This window comes from Pterocles gutturalis, unplaced genomic scaffold, assembly GCF_000699245.1.
Source record: "Pterocles gutturalis isolate BGI_N339 unplaced genomic scaffold, ASM69924v1 scaffold16207, whole genome shotgun sequence".
NCBI classification, from domain to species: domain Eukaryota; kingdom Metazoa; phylum Chordata; class Aves; order Pterocliformes; family Pteroclidae; genus Pterocles; species Pterocles gutturalis.
This window is the reverse complement of record NW_010110631.1, coordinates 29,895-42,853: the sequence shown is the minus strand read 5'-3', so window position 1 is coordinate 42,853 and position 12,959 is coordinate 29,895. Positions and strand designations below refer to the sequence as shown.

The 12,959-nt window shown below is 42.4% G+C and overlaps 1 protein-coding gene across 1 annotated transcript in view; it reads left to right on the top strand.

Moving 5' to 3' along the window:
* GUCY2F (guanylate cyclase 2F, retinal) overlaps positions 1-12,959 on the top strand; it is a 45,700-nt gene that overhangs the window by 14,946 nt on the left and 17,795 nt on the right. The window contains exons 8-14 of the mRNA XM_010073470.1: positions 567-743; positions 1,590-1,746; positions 3,113-3,262; positions 5,458-5,606; positions 6,875-7,038; positions 7,332-7,524; positions 7,648-7,822. Coding sequence (XP_010071772.1) covers positions 567-743; positions 1,590-1,746; positions 3,113-3,262; positions 5,458-5,606; positions 6,875-7,038; positions 7,332-7,524; positions 7,648-7,822 — 1,165 coding nt within the window. The remainder of the gene's footprint in view (positions 1-566; positions 744-1,589; positions 1,747-3,112; positions 3,263-5,457; positions 5,607-6,874; positions 7,039-7,331; positions 7,525-7,647; positions 7,823-12,959) is intronic.

Genomic DNA, 12,959 nt, shown 5'->3' with positions numbered 1-12,959 from the left:
TTACTTTTATTCTTCCGTTTTATTATTATTACTAAATGGCAAGCAGACACATTTATTTTCCAAATTTAAGGAGATTAGTTGTTGGCAGCTACTGCTGACATAGGAGTGGCATTTTCATGCATATAAATATAACAAATTTACCAGGGCATGTCTCCAAAGACAGCATTGATGGATGACTTTGGATCCTCCAAGCACACTGTTGCTTTCCAGATCAGACCAGAGCTGGAGCAAGACTCCACATGCTGACATGAATTTACCCCAGTGAAGCCATTTTGTCCTAGTAAAAGATCCAACCCAGCTTGTCTAAAGAAAAACAAATTCTTATTCAGTTTGCTTTTGCTATTTTGTTTTCTTTGTCTTAATGGATAGACTAAGAAAAGCAAAGCTTAAAAAGAGCGTAGGATAGCTGAAAGTAAGCAGCAAAGAGGTTGTTTGCTTCCCCATCCTTGTGTGAAAGGCTGTTTGGAAGTGCAGGAATGGTAAGAACATCTAACGATATAAAGAAGCTGCCGAGCAGATGTGTCTGGCTGACTGTGGTCTCGCTGTGATTCACTGTCTTGTTTCAGATGAAAGATCTGCGTCATGAAAATGTGAATCTGTTCCTGGGCTTTTTCTCTGACTGTGGCATCTTTGCCATAGTGACAGAATATTGCTCCCGAGGAAGCCTGGAGGACTTGCTGAGAAACGAGGATATGAAACTGGATTGGATGTTCAAGTCGTCTCTTGTGATGGATCTAATTAAAGTAAATCCATTGCTCCCGCTGAGACATGACATGCATGTGACTTTTATATTGATTTAACCCAGGAGTTCATGATTTTTATAGTAATGTAGAGAAAACCAACATGAATATAATTATACCGGTATGTGGGATCGTTAATGGAGACCTCTTACTCCTGTTCTGTTACCATCTGAGAGAAGCACTGTTTGGAGTAACAGGATTACATCCACTCAGCAGGTTAAAACTGATCACCTAGAACAATGGATTTGGTGACAAATCCATACCTTCTAAAGGCCCTTTCTTTGAAAATAAATGCATCCAGCATAGAACCAAACCATAGGCATCCCCTGTCACAGGATGGCTACAGATACAGTCACTTTAGAAGAGTGTTCACGCACACTCCCAATCATGTCCCATGCCTTTTCATTCCCTAATGGTGAACTACCAATTCCTACAGCCCATGACCCACCTGCTGATCCTCCTTGAGGGAACTGAGTGAGGGCATCAGGCTCTTAATGGCTTCCCTTGACCTAACCGTTGGGTACCACTTGTGTCTACCTTCTTAACCTTGTCTAAAAGGTCAACTTCTAAGTGCAGTGAGTCCTAGGGCTACAGAGGGAGACAACTGACTGTTCCTAAATGTGCCAGTCCTTTCCAGTAGAAGTTTAGGGTGCATCTAGCCCAATTCTTGTTCCTAATCCATTTCTGAACTTTTCTCATAGTTTCTTGGGCTCATCAACACTGCATTTGACATAGAGTCAATGCTGCATTTGATGCCATCTAGGGTGACAATTTGTCTTGGTGTCTCTGAATGCTGATGGATAATATAAATCTTAAGGAACCAACCTCAATCTTTTCTGTTTTTCATAGGGAATTAGGTATTTGCATCACCGAGATTTTGCTCACGGGCGTCTCAAGTCACGTAACTGTGTTGTGGATGGCCGGTTTGTGTTGAAGATCACTGATTATGGTTATAACGAGCTCTTAGAAGCACAGAAGTGCCCATACATTCAGCCACCTCCAGAAGGTAGGTGCCATAAGGAAATGTTTTTTTTTAAAATATTTTTTCCATTGATTTAACAGGCACTTGTCCTAATGTAATTGCAGGCCAGCGGCCACATAAGGATTTATGTGCTCAAACTCATATCTAGTTAGCTGCATACAACGCAAAGTTGTTCCAGGAAAGCATAAGCAAAGTTTTTTCAGACTTCCTGAAAGTGAAGCGAATAGCAGAGTGTCATGGTAAGGAAAAAAGATTTTACTGTAAGCAGTGACAGAACTTAAGCTTGTTGGAGCTGGAGAAGGATTTAAGTGCCCCTGAAATCTGATCGATCTTGAATTTCTGTGACCAGTGGAACTGGCTTCACATCCTTACCTTCAACCCTATATTTGAAGTTTTAGGTTAACTCAAATGCAAAGAGCCTTGTTTTGTAAAACTAAGCCATTGGAAACAGAAGATGATACAGGTCTCTTTGAAATAGTTCCTCTACATGCCAGTCACCAGAGGCTGCCACATGACATTCCCACCACCTTAGGGACAGCATCTCACGGGACCAGGTTTGGAGACTTTGACTGGATTTCTTTCACCTGGTCATTGCCTTGGGGTTCCTCTGGTATCCCTGTTTATTCTTGAAACCTGTTTTCAAGCAGCATGTAGTGCTTTGATCCCTCTGTCACAGGAGGGATCTGTGGTTCCTAAACATTTCCAGTGTCTCAGATAGGGCAGTTTCCAGAAGACCTTCTCCTTCCTTACAAAGTTCTACATATTGCAGTAGCTGAAATATTCCTTATTCCCGTTATCCAGAAGGAACACGTATCAGGCTACAAATATCCCAGTTTGGAGAAGATTAATTTCTTGGTGAGGCTGAGTATGTTTAACTGTGTCTTTCATCACTTGAACTATAGGATTATAAAGATTGATCATACTTCAGACTGCCACAAACTGCTTTTATGGAAACTGGTTTCACCTTAAGAACTACTACAGAAGGTATTTTATTAACTATTGGTTTTTAAAAGAGCAACAAGAAATCCATACTTCAGCGCCAACATTTTGTCTGAGTGATATTTTAAAACAAAAAAAAGGAGGTGTTAAATCTTTTGGCAAAGGTGAGAAGTCTTCTCATGTTGAAATTCAGGTCTGGTGTTATAGGATATAAATTGTTGGTATAGCAATATTTTTTTAAAAGGTGGAGTGAAATTTGAAAAATTCAAAATTTTGTCAGGATGGAAGTTTAGGATTTCTAACACATCACAAGAAATAGAAGAATTGATCCAGTAAATAAAGTATGTTCCAACCTTTCCTCTAATAGCTGAAATAAAGTGTTAATTTAAGCACTTAATTTGCAGTAGTCTGAGCTCAAATGTAAGAAACATGATGCTCTTGAATTTTTTAGAATTGCTCTGGACAGCTCCTGAGTTACTGAGGGACCCAGACATGTGCAGAAAAGGCACCTTCAAAGGGGACATTTACAGCTTTGCAATCATCCTACAAGAAGTGGTTGTTCGGGGTCCACCATACTGCATGTCAGAACTCTCAGCGGAAGGTAGGCAACTATTTCAGTGCATTTTTAGGAATTTACACAGAGCGCTCATAAAACATCTGGTCAAACCCCTTGGGTATGAAAATATGGAAATAATGTCCCAAACTCATGACCTTTCTGAGTGACAAAAGGCTGTTTTCAGCAAAACATCCATAATAAACATCAAAATGCATAGTTCTGATCTCAGCCTTGGTACATGACTTATCCCTGATATCAATGGGGATGGGGCTCTGGGTACTCCCCAAGATGCTTCAGAGCTGGCCAGCAGTCAGACCCCTGCAGCACCTCCAGTTTCCTGTCAAAACTTTAACTTTTATCATGGTGTGGGGTGGCATCCGATGGCAGAATCTCCATAGGTTGGAAGCTCCTTTGCTTCCCACTCATTGTCCCTTTCTTGTATGTCATGGGGGTTGAGATTTTTGAGCTGGACCTCTCGCTAGCATTCTGTATTGTCCATCTGCCCATTTATTTTTCCTTAATTATTTCCCCATTTAAAGAGGTTCTCTGCCTTCAGCAGAGATCAGAGCGATACATCACGACCCCGGTGACATACTGAGAGCGGCTTGTATCAGAAATAGCAAATAGGTGAACTCCTTAGGAACTGCTCATGGTGCAGCTCTCGTTAATTCAAACTGTGCTGTGCATGCATAGGAAGAACAAACGCACTGCAGTCAGGGTCAGGTCACAAGAACCTGAACAAGGAGGAGGTGAACACAGTCCAAAAAGATCTGATTTCAGTGAAAGCCCATTCTTGACACATTTGAAGCTGGACAGTGACCAAGTGGGGTACGACCATCCAGTATCTGCTAGTTCAGTGCTTGGAAAAATGGAGCTCTGACCTTGCTGAGCCCCAAGGTAATGCAACAATGCAAGACAATGATGATTATGATGTAATCTGCTTTGTAATTCAAAGCTGTACTTATGATGTAACCTATGATGTAATTAGCAGGTGTCCCCCCACCTAGTCCCCATGAGAAACCTCCTGCAAATGTTGCGCGTAGTGCATTCCAGTTTCCTGACTTGATAAAATGATGAATTTCTACTCATTGTGTCCTAATCCTCAAGGAGCTTTCACTCGTGGTGTGAACTTTAAAACCGTCTGGGGAAGTCATTTCCCCTTGGCTGCCCCTGGAAATATTTGGGCCAGGTGCTTTGTGCAGTTCATTTGGTGGAGACTGGTGGGATGAGCCAAAGAGTTTTAAAGTAAACTGTCAACACTGAAAAGCTTTGGGTACTCACAGTAACAGCTGTGGAAATGCAGGGCTCCTGCCAGAAAGAGGGTGGTTTTTACTGCAGACGACTGCTCTGCACTACGCAAGATGAAACCTTCAAGTACCATCACTTTGAGTAAAAAAAACCCAAAAAACAAAAAACAAAAAAAAACCCAAAACAAAACAAAAAACCCAACATCAACAACAAAAAAACCAACACAAACAAAAAAAACCAAAAACCCCCAACCAAACCCACAAAACATTTCCTCCAGGGTATTCTTACCAAGAAATACCTCAACTGAAGTCAAAGTTGGGTTCAGACATCGCACTCTCCCCTCCATGCTTCAGCTGCCAACGAAACCCCCAGTCCCACTCCTTCACTGTAGGGCCGTTTTATCTAAAAACTGTAGATTCAAGGACTGACTCCTCAGGGTCTCAAAGCCCAAGCCCAGTTCCTTATTAGTCTTATCTCACCTCTGAATGGGGACTCCCTTCCCAGATGTTGTTTTGAACCCAAACTCTCCTCCTTAAAATACTTTCCACTGTCTCCATTCCCATCAACCTCCTATCTACTGGTTCCCAGTTAATGATGAAGCATCAGAGGCCGATATCCTTCCAGTCTGGGCTTGGCCATGACCCTCTGCTCCCATGATCCTAATGGAAGGAGTAAGAGGCAATTTCATTAAATACCATCCTGTGGGTTCACACATCCATCTGTAACACAACCTTCCCCCATCCATCCACTTTATTGCTCATCACCTGGTTTTCCAGGGACAAGAAGGCAGATGTGTCTCTTATCTTTTAAATCCTCCAAGACACTCCTGGCAGAGGGAAGCAGAAACCCCCAGGTTCATTGACACAGCCTTTGGGTGGTGAGAAATAATGGTGATGGCTGAAGGAGTGAGCAAGGAACAGGTGAAAAGGTCTGTGTCCTTTGTCCCCACCAAGACTCTTCATCTCACTGTGTGTTTCTTCTCTTTGTCACAGAAATTATAAAGAAAGTGAAGAAGCCCCCTCCCCTGTGCCGCCCAACCATAGCCCCTGAGCTGGCCCCCCTGGAGTGCATCCAGGTAATGAAGCAATGCTGGGGTGAAGCCCCCGAACGACGTCCAACCTTTGAGGAGGTATTTCATAAGGTCAGTGAATAGACCAGCAGGTGCAATCCTTTGTTTGTACTTGGCCGGAAAGTCTGTTTTTTTAATTTAAGTCAGCCCTTAGAAGCAGTCCCAGAGCTCTAGTCTTGCCTTTGCAAGGTTATTGCAGTTTTTTGTGGTTCATGGTGTCTAGATATTTGGTTTTGTTGGTCAGGCCTGTGCTGGCTTGCACCTTGTCCTGAACTCGGGCTGTGATGGCACCGCCACGTGAGGTGTGAAGCAGGCTGGACGTGGGCTTGGTGTCTTCACATTTGCACTGTGTCTGCACGGATGGTCTCATGGAGATCAAAGACCTGTAAATTAGAATAGCACCTTCAGATCAATATGTTTTTTGATCTTCTAAAGTATTTAAAAGGTGATTAAATTAAAAGGAAAATTCACCAAAGGCTGTTAAACACAAAGATACAGCATTTGGCATAGGATGTCTTCAAACTGCAGATTGGTGGAAGCTGGGAGCGTATCCCAGGGAAATATGACTGTACCTGAGCCCTGTTTGAACAGCTTTCCCAGACATCTGTTAGTGCCCAGTCTCAGGGACAGGTACTGGCAAAATAAACCCCTTGTCTGATCCAGCAATACTGTTCCTACGTTCCTATAAGGTCAAACTAGGTAAATCAACATCCATAATTTTCACCTTTTGGTTCTATGAAGCTGTGATTAATTTTACGCCCATGTGACTCCAGTGCTGAGCCTAGGGGCAGCATCTGAAGCCACAAATTATCCAAACAGTCCAAAGGCTCAGCTTCAGGTCAAGAGGAGAGAGCACAACTCAATGAGGGGCTGGAGGTGGGCATGGCAGTACACATACATGCAAGTGTGCAAAGGCGGATTAAAAACCAGTAAGATATAAACAGGTTATAAGTGCTGCCAGTGTGCTGAAATTTGCACCTCCGAATGCAAAGGGTTGCAAATTACCCTAAAGCTTAGTCATGGGATAAATGAGGATGTAAATTTGCAGCATGATAGGACTCCGTACCAATTCACACGCATGTTCCCAACTCGTGGACGGTGGTGTTTCACTTAACCCTCACTGACAGTTCATAGAGGAGCAATGTGATCCTGCACAGCTTCCATCATTAGTAATGCAAATTCACCCTCTAGTTTATCTTTATTTTTCATGTTTTGCCACTGACAGAGACAGTCTTCAGCATTGTCCCTTCAAAAATGTTTGGTTTTTGTTCCTTTCCAAATTTAGAGTGCTCCAATGGTGTAATGAGATGGAGAAATAACTCTCTAGTTTGATTTTCCAGTTCAAAACCATCAACAAAGGGAAAAAGACCAATATCATTGACTCAATGCTCAGGATGCTTGAGCAGTATTCGAGCAACCTGGAAGATTTAATCAGGGAGCGGACCGAAGAGCTAGAGATCGAAAAACAGAAGACAGAAAAACTGCTGTCACAAATGCTCCCTCCGTAAGTACTGGTTCTTTAGATGGTAACAAAGCCCATTGGCACTACCTAACTAGACTGGACAAAAATGTTTCCCAGAACTCAGTGAGTTTGCAGAGCTGACCTCCAATTTTGGCAAGCACCTCCCAATCAAAGTAAGAAACTATTGTAGTAAGAAATTATTGTAACAGTCGTGTAGATCCTTCTATTTGTTGGAAGATCTTTAGACCACAGTAGGACAAGACTTTCTGAGCTCTTGGGCATGCCCTACAAGATGGGTTTGTGCCCTGTCATCTTTGCTTGTGTTGTGATTTCAGATCAGTGGCAGAAGCCCTCAAGACTGGTGGCACCGTGGAGCCGGAGTATTTTGACCAGGTGACTATCTACTTCAGTGACATCGTGGGCTTCACAACCATTTCAGCCCTCAGTGAACCCATTGAAGTAGTTGACCTTCTAAATGACCTCTACACACTGTTTGATGCTGTTCTTGGAAACCATGATGTTTACAAGGTGAGGAGCACCTGGGCTTGAGGATCAAGGCGTGCCTGGGTCAAACACTCCTGTAGTGTTATTCTACTGCTCTTTCCCATATTTTTCAATTTATTTATTTATTAATGCCATGGTATTTGCCAGGTGGAGACAATCGGTGATGCCTACATGGTTGCCTCAGGACTCCCGAAACGGAACGGAAACAAGCACGCCGCTGAGATAGCCAACATGTCCCTGGACATCCTCAGCTCGGTGGGAACGTTCAAAATGAGACACATGCCAGAAATCCCCCTCCGGATACGAATCGGGCTGCACACAGGTAGGCAGCTGCCCTTGCCTGTGCCTGAACATCAAATAATACCTTTGCAATTGTATTTCCAGCTTTGAATGATTTCTCCCTGCCTGCCCCAAAACAAGAACCCTCAGAAGATGCTTTAAAATCTTTCATAGAAACAAGGGCATAAAATAGAAAAAAAAAAAACCCCAAGGAGGAAAATGGCTTAGCACCATCAGGAGGAGAAATTTTTTATTTTGTCGCAGTCAGGAACTACATCAGAAACTTTAGTCACAAGGGTTTTGTTGTAAGGGTGGCTCTTTTATATGCCATAGGATTTTCACCTCTGTGACAGGGAGACATCTTTGTAACTCTGTTCTGAGATGAAAAAGCACCAAAAAACAGGCATACAGAGTGAAAGAATGAAAAAGGTTGGGGAGATTTATTACAGGTAGGACATAACTGGAGGAATATGTGATAAAGCTATAAAAATGCGTGTTATAAAGAAAGGAAATTATCTCTAATACAGGAGTCATAGTCTATTCAATGAACAGAAAATTGGCTTGTTTAAAAAGAAAATAAGTTATTTTTTTCATAGAAAGTGTATTTTCAGAATGAAATAAAACAAAACCAACAGTAGGATAGCAATCATCATATAACCCAATTATGACTGGGATTACAAATCAAGGAAAAGTCATCTGCTGTTATCACAGAATCAATATTTTTTGAAAAGATATGAACCTTCATCACTTTATACCACAGTCATCCATTAAGAAATTTTTCCCAATTGTTTGTCACCAGACTTCTTGCATCTTCCTCTAAAGTACAGGGTACTGCCCATTGCGTGAAGCTGAATAATGAATAAGGTTGTCCAGGAGTCTCACCCAGTATTACAGAGGGTTTTTTATCCTTCTGCCTATCTGATAATGCCCAGATTTTTGCAGCTTTGGCATGCAAGTGTTTTACAGAACTCAGTATCCTGGTCTCTGGTGTACACATAGGGAAAAAAGAGCAGAGAAAAAGAAGGATCTCACCCAGAATATCCCAAGAACTTGAGCAGAGCTAAAATCAATATTTCATATCTCCTAGACCGTATCACTTATTCTTCTGGGGTTATCTTGGAAAACTTATCTCCCTACTGTTTTCTTTGCAGATCAGGGGTCTGAGTGGCCCTTCCCAGAAGTCTAAAGTGTTAAGGAATGATTGCAGGAGCACTGTGGGTTTTATACTCTAGCAGAAATTAGATGGGACTATGAGCCCAGCTGGTCTTGCCCCGAGCAGAAGTCTCTGGAGCACCAGCAGCACATTTTCAACATGGAAAGGGGGACTTTGGTGTGCAACAACTGCTGCTGCCTGTTGACAGCAGTTCTGCAACACCTCTTCAATGCACTCAGCCAAAAATCTATCTCTAGGTGATGTGCATGGGGGGTAGTTACATTTTTTCTTGTTTTTATGAACTCTGATCTGAAAAGTGGTGTTGCATTAAGCTGTTTTGTAGGGTGTGAGAGGAAGAGGGGGAGGAATTGGTGTTTCCTTTCTAAGGAAGCAGAAACCAGATCTTGTTTTGCACAGATCTGGCAATGTCCTACTGTCATGGGAGCAGAGAGAAATGCATGTTCCAAAGCAAACCAGCCCTCCAAGCCACTGAGCTGACAGCAGAGTTTGGTTAACCCTAGACCCCATTTCTCCTGAGGAAAGAAGCATGAAGAGGGAATCACCAGCATCATGAAAGCATTGAGGAAGCACTTGGGGGAGAGGAGGGCTTGGCTAACACTTTCACTGCCCTGGAAAGGATGGAAAACGGGTGTGACCACTAGTTTTGCAGGCCTGCTGCTCTCTGGAAAAACCAAGTGCCAAGAAGAGTTCATTATCCCCTTCTGAAAAAGCAGTAAATGGCATTTGGACATGGGCTGACCATGTCCCTCCAGCCTCAACGGAGAGCAGCAACCCTGAGAACTTGTGCTGGCCCATGCCCATGGTCCACTTGTAGCAACACATGGGTAAGGTGAGGAGGACAAGAAGACCAGTGTTTAGTCTTCAGTTTCTTCCATGATTTACATGCACCCTTGAGCCTTGGCTCTCCTCTCTCAACTTGACTGCCTGTCCAGAAAAACTCTGCTGACTCAGCGGTTTCCACACTGGCCGTGCCTGTGCTGGGGCTGGATGGCCGAGGAGAGCGGTGGTGAGAAGACAAGCTTTTCCATGGAGACTGAAGAGGATCTGTTTATCAGTCAGGCTCTCTGGCAGGCAGCCCTGTTCTTCAGTGGAGCTTATTAACCCCTGCGGCACCAGTGATGGTATTTGCAGAGTCGTAGTCAGCTCGGCTCATTAACTGGCCCTGCAAGCCCTGGCAAAGCGCCATTGCAAAACAAACCAGAGAACCTGTGTAATTAAACAACTCGGCCATAACGTTCCATCACAGGATCTCTGGTTTCCTCTGAAACTTGTTACTGTGGGAGATTTTTTTCTGCTGAAAGTTTTTGTTAGGCTGTTGCTGAGGCTGTCTAGACAAGGGGAACACACACAGGCAGCGAGTGAATTAACTCTTGGATGCTTTCAACATGGAGAAGTCCTTTGGCCACGCTTACACTCTAGGGTTGGTTTTGAATGACTTTCTGCAACAGGAGGGCAGGCTTAAGAGCAGTGCTCTAGAAAGATGGTGCCTCACCCTGAAAATCTTGCCTCTCCTAGACTGTGAGCTTTGCAGAAGTGATTGGAGGATTGCACTGACTGAGTAGGAAACCTACATTTAGGCACCCACAGAGGTGTTTCCAGGAGTGGTGGGGAGCCTGCGCTCGTTTTGTGGTCGGTGGAGATCTGGTGGACAGATACATGGACCCTGGAGAGCTGTTCGAGTGCAGGAGCGGAGGGGCTCTCATGGCCCACTTGACTATGTTGACTTGGCCTCCACTGACTACAGTAGGAGCTATATTTGTGCTTTGAATCAGATCCTCCCCAGTGAGGGCTATTTTTTTTGACAAGAACCACTTTTTTTGTGCCCTTGCAACATCTGTTACAGAAGGAGATTTGATCCTTACTGAGATTTCTGAGTACCGCTGTCATGTCACCACCACGAGATGAAGAGAGGTGATGCTGTGTGACTTGGTGTGTTCTCAGGGAAAGCTGTTGTTGAAACATTAATTAAAATATCTCCAACAAGACCTTTTTTATGTAAACGCCACATTAGTGTGTACACATTAAGAACCCATTTGGTAAGCGTCAGGACCTTGACCCAGTAGTATCAACAATGTTTTTACAGTTGTGCTGTAGAAGTGCCTATAGACTACACCCTGAAAAAACCTCCTCTAGTGGATATAGCTCTTCTCCTGAAGAGCTTGAACCAAATTAACGAGTGCTGATACAGATGGGAATTAAATTAGAAGAGATTCTGAGGGGCAGTGTCTTCTCCAAGGTTGCACAGCACATTGGCTGTAAAAAAACCCACACCATTGAATCAGCTTTTCCTGATCTCCAGCAGTCCCTGCATGCTGTGTTTGATCCAGACATGCTGTTTCAGTCCTTGTAACATTTTTGGTATGAACCACTCTTCCTCTCTTTTTTTTTAATCTTTAAGCGAGTGATGCTTCGTTAGGCAGGAGTCAAAATCTCATACCTCAGTTTGCATCTTTCAAAAATTATATTAAAATCCTGTTACTTTGACCCCACAGCAACAACTTTTCGGAGGTCACAGCAAGAGGAGTTCTTGGAAAGTTCCCCATAACTTTCAGCTATGGAGTTTCATTGTCCTTAAAATATATCTGAAAACTATATGAAGAATCAGTTTCTGTAACTAAGAAGGCTAAAATCACAGTAATAATTATATTGTCCTTATATAAGTAACTGATTACTTCTAAATTTGGCTACTATTATTATCATTATTATTATTATTTTAAAAACAGCACATTAACCTACAACTTATATTATATTATTAAAAACCTTATCTATAGCATCATTTCTGATACTGTTGATGACGTACTATATTCACATCTCTTGTAACCTGACATGGGAAAATATTTCCTATATGTCAGCTTTCCTAAATTGTAACCCAGAAACATCATCATGAAACTGAAAAGGCAGGCAGAGCCTGGAAAGACATATGAGATAGATGCATCCAATGCATAAAAAGGCAGGAAGCGCCAGGAAGCCCCACACCTCCTTCTTTTGCTGAGAGCATTCTCTTTTTTTTCTTTTTTTTTTTTTTTTTCTTTTTTTTTTTTTTTTTTTTTTTTTTATTTCTTTTTTCTTTTTTCTTCTTTCTTTTTTCTTTTTTCTTTTTTCTTCTTTCTTTTTTCTTTTTTCTTTTTTATTTTTTAATTATTTCTTTTTTCTTTTTTCTTTTTTCCTTTTTCTTTTTTTTTTTTTGTTTTTGTTTTTACATTTATTTTGCAAGCTAGCTTAAATTGTGGGTGATGAAATTTCACATCTCAACCTTCAGAGCACAGTCCAAACATTAGCTAACCCAAGTGCCCCAGATGACTGACAGTTGTCTGTGCTCTCTGGCTGTCACACTTTTTATCTCTGTGTGTGCATGTTCATGTGAATCCTGCACACATACCTTTCCCCGAGAACTTGGCACCGGTTCTTTGGGAGCTACTTTGGAAGGGAGTGGATCTCATCTAAAGAATGAGAGAGAGGAAAAATAAACAGCTTTTGGCTAGACAGGCGAGCTAATGATGTCTTCCTTTCCAAGGAAGGGACACAGGGTGGTCCAGCGTGCTGCCAGCATCTCTGGACTTCCAAGGCTGATTTTTCAATCCTGTTTTACTGAGACACAGGTCATGTCACAGGATCTGAACTTTTCTCAGATGGAAAAGGAGGTCAGAGATGACTTTTTAAAAAGAGATTGCAATAGTCCTTGAGTTCCCTTGAACTCTGAACAGATTTTTCCCAGATGCTGGTGAACTGAGGTCCAACCACACAAGACCTTTCTCATGCATAAAACACCAAGGTGCAATCCAAAGCAATACTTAATTTTTGATTGCTTGTAGCAAGCACCAGTACCAATGAGATCTTTAAAAATCCTTTATTCACAAGTGTTTTTTTGAATATCAGAGGAGAGTATGAGATTTGTTTGTCAGCAGACCCCTCCATTTGTGCAATACCTTCCAGGTTATCATAAAATCACAGAATCATGGAATGGTTTGGGTTGGAAGGGACCTTAAAGCTCATCTCGTTCCACCCC